The following is a 6,914-nucleotide window of genomic DNA, read 5'->3' as shown; positions in this document are numbered from 1 at the left end:
AAAAAAAAAAAAAAAAAAAAAAATCCGGAGGTTCTGATCGGTTGGTCCAGAATGGAGAGAGGCACTGATATGGTCTTAAAGCTCCCTGTGTGATCCATGTGTGCAGCCTTGACAGAGAGCCACTTGTCTTGTCTCAACCTCTCATTGGAAAGAGGAGGTTAAAGCCTAGAGAGGGGAGGGGAATTGCCCAAGGTCACACTGACATCAGGGGCATGGTCAGGGCTGGAACTTGTGTCTCCTGACTCTTCATTAAGGGCTCCCATTTGTCTCTCTAACAGGAAACCATATCTAATCAAATGACTTGGGTATTTTTAAAAAATCATCACCAAATATTTGCCAAATACCATATTCAGGGAGAGGTGGAAGAGGGAATATCCTTGTCTGACCTCCAGAAGCCTACAGTCTAGTAGCAGAAACACAGGTGTATCTAGTTATATCTAATGCCAGATAGACTCTGATGCATACACCAGGTGCTGTGGGAGGACTAGAGAGGGAGAGGGGGAATCCAGGAAGACTCCCTGGAGGAGGAAGAGTTACTCCCAGTCTTGAAGGATAGGGAGGTAGAGTTGTTAGATAAAATATAGGATACTCAATTGAATTCAAATTTCAGAGAACAATGAATATGTCCCAATATTGAATGGGGCATACTTAGCTAAAAAAAATTTGTTGTTGGCCAGGTGAGGTGGCTCACGCCTGCAATCCCAGCACTTTGGGAGGCCGAGGCGGGTGGATCAAGAAGTCAGGAGTTCAAGACCAACCTGGCCAAGATAGTGAAACCCCCGTCTCTACTAAAAATACAAAAATTAGCTGGGTGCGGTGGCACACTCCTGTAATCCCAGCTACTCAGGAGGCTGAGGCAGAGAATTCCTTAAACCCGGGAGGCGGAGTTTGCAGTGAGCCGAGATCACGCCACTGCACTCCAGCCTGGGTGACAGAGTGAGACTCCATCTCAAAAAAAAAAAAAAAAAAATTGTTGTTTATCTAAAATTCCAAGTCAAGTGGGTGCAGAGAATCACCAGCAGAAGGGAGAGCACTAGCAAAAGCAGGAGCAGCTATGAGCAGGGACTGTTTGTGTAGCTGGAGCAGAGAAGCTGTTGAGAGGGGGAGTGCAACAACACTGTTGAGGTGGGACGGGCCCAGGGAGGGCCTGTGAAGCCAGGCTCTGGATTTGGACTTGGCTCTACAAGTCACCGCTCTCCCATCTGGACAGCTGCAACAGCCTCACGGCTCTGCAGCCACGTCCATCTCTCCCCTCTGTAGTCAGTTCTCAACACAGTAGTCAGAACTCAGGTCAGACCATCCCACTTCCTGCTCAAGCCTTCGATGGCTTCTCAGGCTGTTCCTAGGAAAAGACACCCGAACTCCTTACTCAGCCTAGAAGACCCTGTAGACTCTGACCTTGCCTAGGTGAAGAAAATCTACTCCAGAGGGTTATTGGGCAGATCAAGGAGGGGAGAGTCAGGCAATGGTTCTCAACCTTGGCTGCTCGTTGGAACCATCCAGGGAGCTTTAAAAATGCAGGTGCCTGAGCTCCATCCCCAGATATTTCAGGTTAATTGGCCTGAGGTGGGACTGGGCATCAGGAATTTCGACAGATCCCCAAGTGATTCCAGTGTGCAACCAAATTGGGAATGATGGATATAAAGTGTCTTCCCTGGCACCAAGCATGTGCTTAGTGAGAGCGGTGGCGTTGCCATGCTTGTGATTATTACCGCCGCATATCGAGCTTCCATCCTGTTTCCCCCAGCAGTGATTGTCACAGTTGTGTCATCACTGGTGTCCTGGCCTTGGCCTCTTCCTACTGTCCACCTCCCAATATGCAGCACAGAACAGCTGGAGAAGTCTTTCTGGAGATGCCTGACCTCTCTGGCCTGCCACTCTCTGAACCTCGAGGCTTTCCCACCTGCATTCCTCTGCCTGGAATGTTCTATATAGCCCTTCTCTTAACTTGACCAACACTTACTCCTCCTTCCCATCCCAAGTTCCTCTTTTATGCTGTCTTAGGACTGAACTTTTCCTCTGCCACACTCACCATATCCTGCGCTGGTTTTTCATTGTGCGGAAACTCGCTTGGCTCCTCTCTCCCCCAGCATACTTTCAGCTCCATGAATGGAGACCCAGTCTTTCTTTTTCTCCGCTGTCCCCACCAGAGCCTGGCACACAATGCTGGGGTGGGCCTCATTATATGTTGAAAAAATGAATGGATGAAAGAATGGCTGAGCGTGGGAGCAATGAGGTCAGGTTGGCATTTCCAGAAAGACCTTTCCAACTGCTCTGTGCTGCATGCTGGGAGGTAGAGGATAGGAAAAGGCCAAGACCAGGACACCAGTGATGACACAGCTGTGACAATACAGCCAAGGAATGATCAGGCCTCCACTAGGATGGAGATGATGGGATGGGAGGGAGACAGATCTCAGAGACACTGGGATGGTCAAATGGGCTTGTGAGGAGAAGGTGCCACATACCCTGGGGTTTTACCCTGAGGGACAGGCAGGATGACAAGATGGAAAGAGAGCCTTCTACAGAAAGAGGCTGTCGCTGGAAAGAGCCATTCTGGTTTGGCCACGTTAAGCTGGATGTGCCAGCAGGACATCAGGGAATCAGAGGCCAGGGGCAGAGCAGCCTGGGCTGGAGCTGGGGATTTCAGAGTCACATCAATAGAGGGGAGAGTAAAAGTAAAATAAAATGTTGAAGTTTTCGTGCAAGTGTTTCTTGCCACCTTTGTGAGCCAGAGTTTCCAGGGTTTGGGTGTGGGTCCCTAGGAGGCTCTTCTGTCTGCAGAGGCGCATCACGAACCCTTCCCTTGTCCCTGCAGCGATCCTGGGCATGCACACGCTCATGAGCAACCAGCAGTACTACCAAGCCCTGAGCAGCAGCTCCATCATGAACAAGGAGGGGCTCAACAGTGAGTATGCACCCACCCCCTGGAGGGACCTCATGCTTCTTGCTTCCTTCACTCACTGATGTTCTCTGGCTCGTTGCAGAAGTTTTAACACGTTATGTAGCCAAATCTGTTCATCCTTTCCTTGGAGTCTCCCGTGATTTGTGTCTTGTTTACAGAGGCCTTCTCTATCCCAATATTATAGAAATGTTCTCCTATATTTTCCTCTAAAAGTTTTAGAGATTTGCTTTTTATATTCAACGTTTTGTTTTTTTAGACAGGGTCTTGCTCTGTCAGCCAGGCTGGAGTGCAGTGGCACAATCTTGGCTCACTGCAGCCTGGATCTCCTGGGCTTAAGCGATCTTCCCACCTCTGCCTCCTGAGTAGCTGAGGCTACAGGCGTATGCCAGCATGCCTGGCTAATTTTGTTTATTTTGTGCGGAGATGAGGTCATACCGTTGCCCAGGCTGGTCTCGAACTCCTGGACTCAAGCGATCCTCCTGCCTCAGCCTCCCAAAGTGCTGGGATTACAGACATAAGCCACCACACCTGGCCTTATATTCAACTTCTTAATCTACCTGGAGTTCATGTTTGCGTGTGCTGTGGGATGAGATCAAACTTTCAGTTTTTTGAATTGATATCCAGGGGTCCCAATACCATTCCTTGCAAGCTTTATCCTTTCACCACTGGTTTGGGCCCCAGCCTTTATGACCCACATGGGTCTGTTCCTAAGTGCCTCCTCTGTTTCATGACTCCTTTTGTCCTTTCCTGTGCCAATATTGCATTGCCTTAATTACTCCACTGCATTGTTCCAAAGCTGGCATTTTGGCCCCAAACAGAAATGAGGCTGCCAAAATATAATTATTCCTCCCTCTGGAAGATTGATGCATTTCTTTCCCATCCGGGCTTCATCTTAGCCTCCCAGGAGCCCACTGAGGTCATAAGCCCCGGTAAAATGACTAGCCCTGCTTTACAGATGAAGACCCAAGGTTCAGAGAGTGTCAGTAATTCACCCAGTTCTTGCAGCACGTCAAAGGCAGAGTCCGAGTAGAACCCCAGCCTCCTGGCTCCCTTGCGGGGCTTCTTCTGAGTGGTGCCCCCTACCCCCACCCAGTCCTTGCGATGTGCAGCCTTCATGTGCCCTAAGTCTGCACATGCTCCTTTCCAGAGTATCTTTGTGTTGGCAGAAAGTGAGCCCCTTGTTTCTGTGAGCCACCTCCCTTTGATTGGTCACTCTAGGTGTGATTAAACCCACACAATACAAGCCTGTGCCTGACGAAGAACCAAATTCAACAGACGTAGAGGAAACGCTGGAACGGATAAAGAACAACGACCCAAAACTTGAAGAAGTTAACCTCAATAATATCCGGGTAAGGTCCATTTATTTCACTTTACCTGCATGTGGGTGGGGGAGGGGGGACCATGTCACCCAAACGCAAGTGGTCCAGGGTTGGCTGTGCAGAGTAAACAGGGTCCTGTTTGGACTCTGGGTGCTTCTGCATCAGGAATAGGGACAAAACCTTTGCAAATGGGAGCCTTTAAGAGAGTGGGCAGTGTAAACAAGTGCATCTGGCAGTCCTGGTTTCTTTCTGAGGATGATATCAGGCCCAGATGTTTCGCATGGGCCAACCCGGCTTCAATCTGGAAACCTGCCACGTTATTCAAAACACTGAGAGATTCTCCGAGATAAAATCATGAGTCAGACACACGCTGCTGCACGGGATCTCAAGGCTGGAAAAGTCCAGTGCCCACTAGGCTCGGGGGTAACACAGGCCCTGGGCAGGTCCTTCCCCTGTACCATTGCTGCTGCTATATCACATTCATATTCAGCCTCGTTTTACAGCCACAGAAGGGAGCTGTTGACCAAAATGTCTAAAGCAATATCCCAAGCTATCTGCCCTTTTCTCTGTGGACATTTCCTTATGTGATCCCAGGGTAGGGGAGGGACAGGTAGGCAGGCAGTCCCACCCTGAACAGGCCGCCACAGGAAGAATTCAGAGACAAATGCAGCTGCCCACCCACCTGCTCTGCCCGGAGAACAGCGGATTAGTTCTGGGAGGGGGTGAGGGTAAGACTAGAAGCCAGCCTCCCATGTGCCTGTTCCATTTCTTTCCTTCTCCACTTTCTTTTAAGCAGCTGCCAGCCCCACAGCACCATCAGATTGGAAACCTACGCCCTAGTGTTCACCCCCACCTGGCCTCCCCATGCTCTGCTCCCACGGGAGCTAAAGTGACGCTCTGAAAGGAGATTGGTAAAAACACAGCCATGTTTGCTTTCATATGCCCAGTAGGAGACATTGGCACAATTGAGAATGCTGCACGCTGGCAGCAAATGCTGCCTCAGGGCCGCATGAGGGATGGCATCCCCCTGTGAGGCCCCAGCCTCTTCTGAGCCTCAGTTTCCCCTCTGCACTGTGAGCCTGTTGAACCAGATCAGTGGTTTTCACCTGAGAAGATTAAAAAATACATACCAATGCCCAGGCCCGACCCTAGAGATTCTGATTCTGTTGTTCTGGGCCGGCCCAAGCATCACCATTTTGTAAAAGTTCCCCAGGAGTCTCTGATGTGCAGCCAGAGCAGAGACCCCCGGGATAGAGGTCTCTTAAAGAGCATCATATGCAACCTCCTTACCTGTTTTCCAGAAACAGGGCTAGAGAGGGGAAGAGGCTTTCACAGAGACACACAGCAAGTCAGAAACATGGCCGATCGCTGGGACCAAAGCCAGGTTCCAGCCCCTCCCCACACCCGCAGTCCTAGCTCTTTGCACAATACTACATGCCTTAATTTTTGCCTCTTCTCTGGCCCCCAAGTGCACAAAGAAAGAGGTTACAGGTCTTATCTGAAAATTTCAGGGAGGATTTTCCAAATTTGTTTACCAGAAAGTTCTCCCCAAATCTCAGTCATCTGGGACAAAGCCTGAATCTTTTGCCCACTCAGCTTTTTGGCCAGAGACTTGCCAGGAATCAGTGAGGAATCAGGCTTATCCACCTGCTTCAGCCTGTCCCAGGTGAGGCTTCTGATCACTCTCTCTGTTGTCTTTCTTTGTGCAGAATATCCCCATCCCCACTCTCAAGGCATATGCAGAAGCCCTGAAAGAAAACTCATATGTGAAGAAGTTCAGCATCGTGGGGACGCGGAGTAATGACCCTGTGGCGTATGTATGTACCTTTATGTTCTGTTGCACTGTGGATAGGGGGCCTTGAAACAGAAGGGTTGAAATATGTGGCCTCAGGACTGGTTGTATCCCACTAACAAAGAGCTCTATGTGGTACGGTGGAAGGCACTGGACCAGGAGCCATGAGGGGGTGTAGAGGGAATGGCCATCACCTGGCCAATCCTCACAGCTGCCTCTGGTCTCAGATGTGCAGGTCTCCCCACTTTGCACTTAAAGAATCTAGGGTTGAGAGAGGTCAGGCAACTTGTTTTGTCCAGTCACACAGCAAGTGAGAGGTGGACCTGCAATTCCAGTGCAGTCACATGACCCCCACATCTGTCTCTCTCTTCACTCGGCACATCATATTAGAACAAGGGCCTGCCCTTCCCTGTTCCTCAGTTTCTCCATCTCTAAAATCAATGGTTTTGGCTGGGTGCTGTGGCTCACACCTGCAATTCCAGCACCTTGGGAGGTCGAGATGGGTGGATCACTTGAGGTCAGAAGTTTGAGACCAGCTTGGCCAATATGGTGAAACCCTGTCTCTACTAAAAGTATAAAAATTACCTGGGTGTGGTGGTGCACGCCTGTAATCCCAGCTACTCAGGAAGCTGAGGCAGGGGAAGTGCTTGAGCCCAGGAAGCAGAGGTTGTAGTGAGCCGAGATTGCACCACTGTACTCCAGCTTGGGCGACAGAGCGAGGCTCCATCGCAAAAAAAATAAATAAATAAATAAAAATTTAAAAAAATAAAAACAGTGGTTTCATCAGCAGGTCCCAATGACCAATTTTATTTTACCAAGTCTCAAAAGATATTTCTGATCAAACTAAATTGTACTTACTATGAAGTAGCCATCAACTCTTCTTTTTAAACATCCAGCACGT

General features: G+C 49.6%; 1 protein-coding gene across 3 annotated transcripts in view; it reads left to right on the top strand.

Annotated features, from left to right (window-relative positions):
- TMOD1 (tropomodulin 1) overlaps positions 1-6,914 on the top strand; it is a 93,690-nt gene that overhangs the window by 59,513 nt on the left and 27,263 nt on the right. For all 3 annotated transcript variants that reach the window (XM_017887563.1, XM_017887564.1, XM_017887565.1), the window contains exons 5-7: positions 2,816-2,905; positions 4,121-4,251; positions 5,931-6,038. In XM_017887563.1, coding sequence (XP_017743052.1) covers positions 2,816-2,905; positions 4,121-4,251; positions 5,931-6,038 — 329 coding nt within the window. The remainder of the gene's footprint in view (positions 1-2,815; positions 2,906-4,120; positions 4,252-5,930; positions 6,039-6,914) is intronic.

Source organism: Rhinopithecus bieti, unplaced genomic scaffold (assembly GCF_001698545.2).
Source record: "Rhinopithecus bieti isolate Rb0 unplaced genomic scaffold, ASM169854v2 scaffold_16773, whole genome shotgun sequence".
Taxonomy (NCBI): Eukaryota; Metazoa; Chordata; class Mammalia; order Primates; family Cercopithecidae; genus Rhinopithecus; species Rhinopithecus bieti.
Note: the sequence above shows the minus strand (reverse complement) of the source record. Positions and strands in the feature narration are given on the sequence as shown.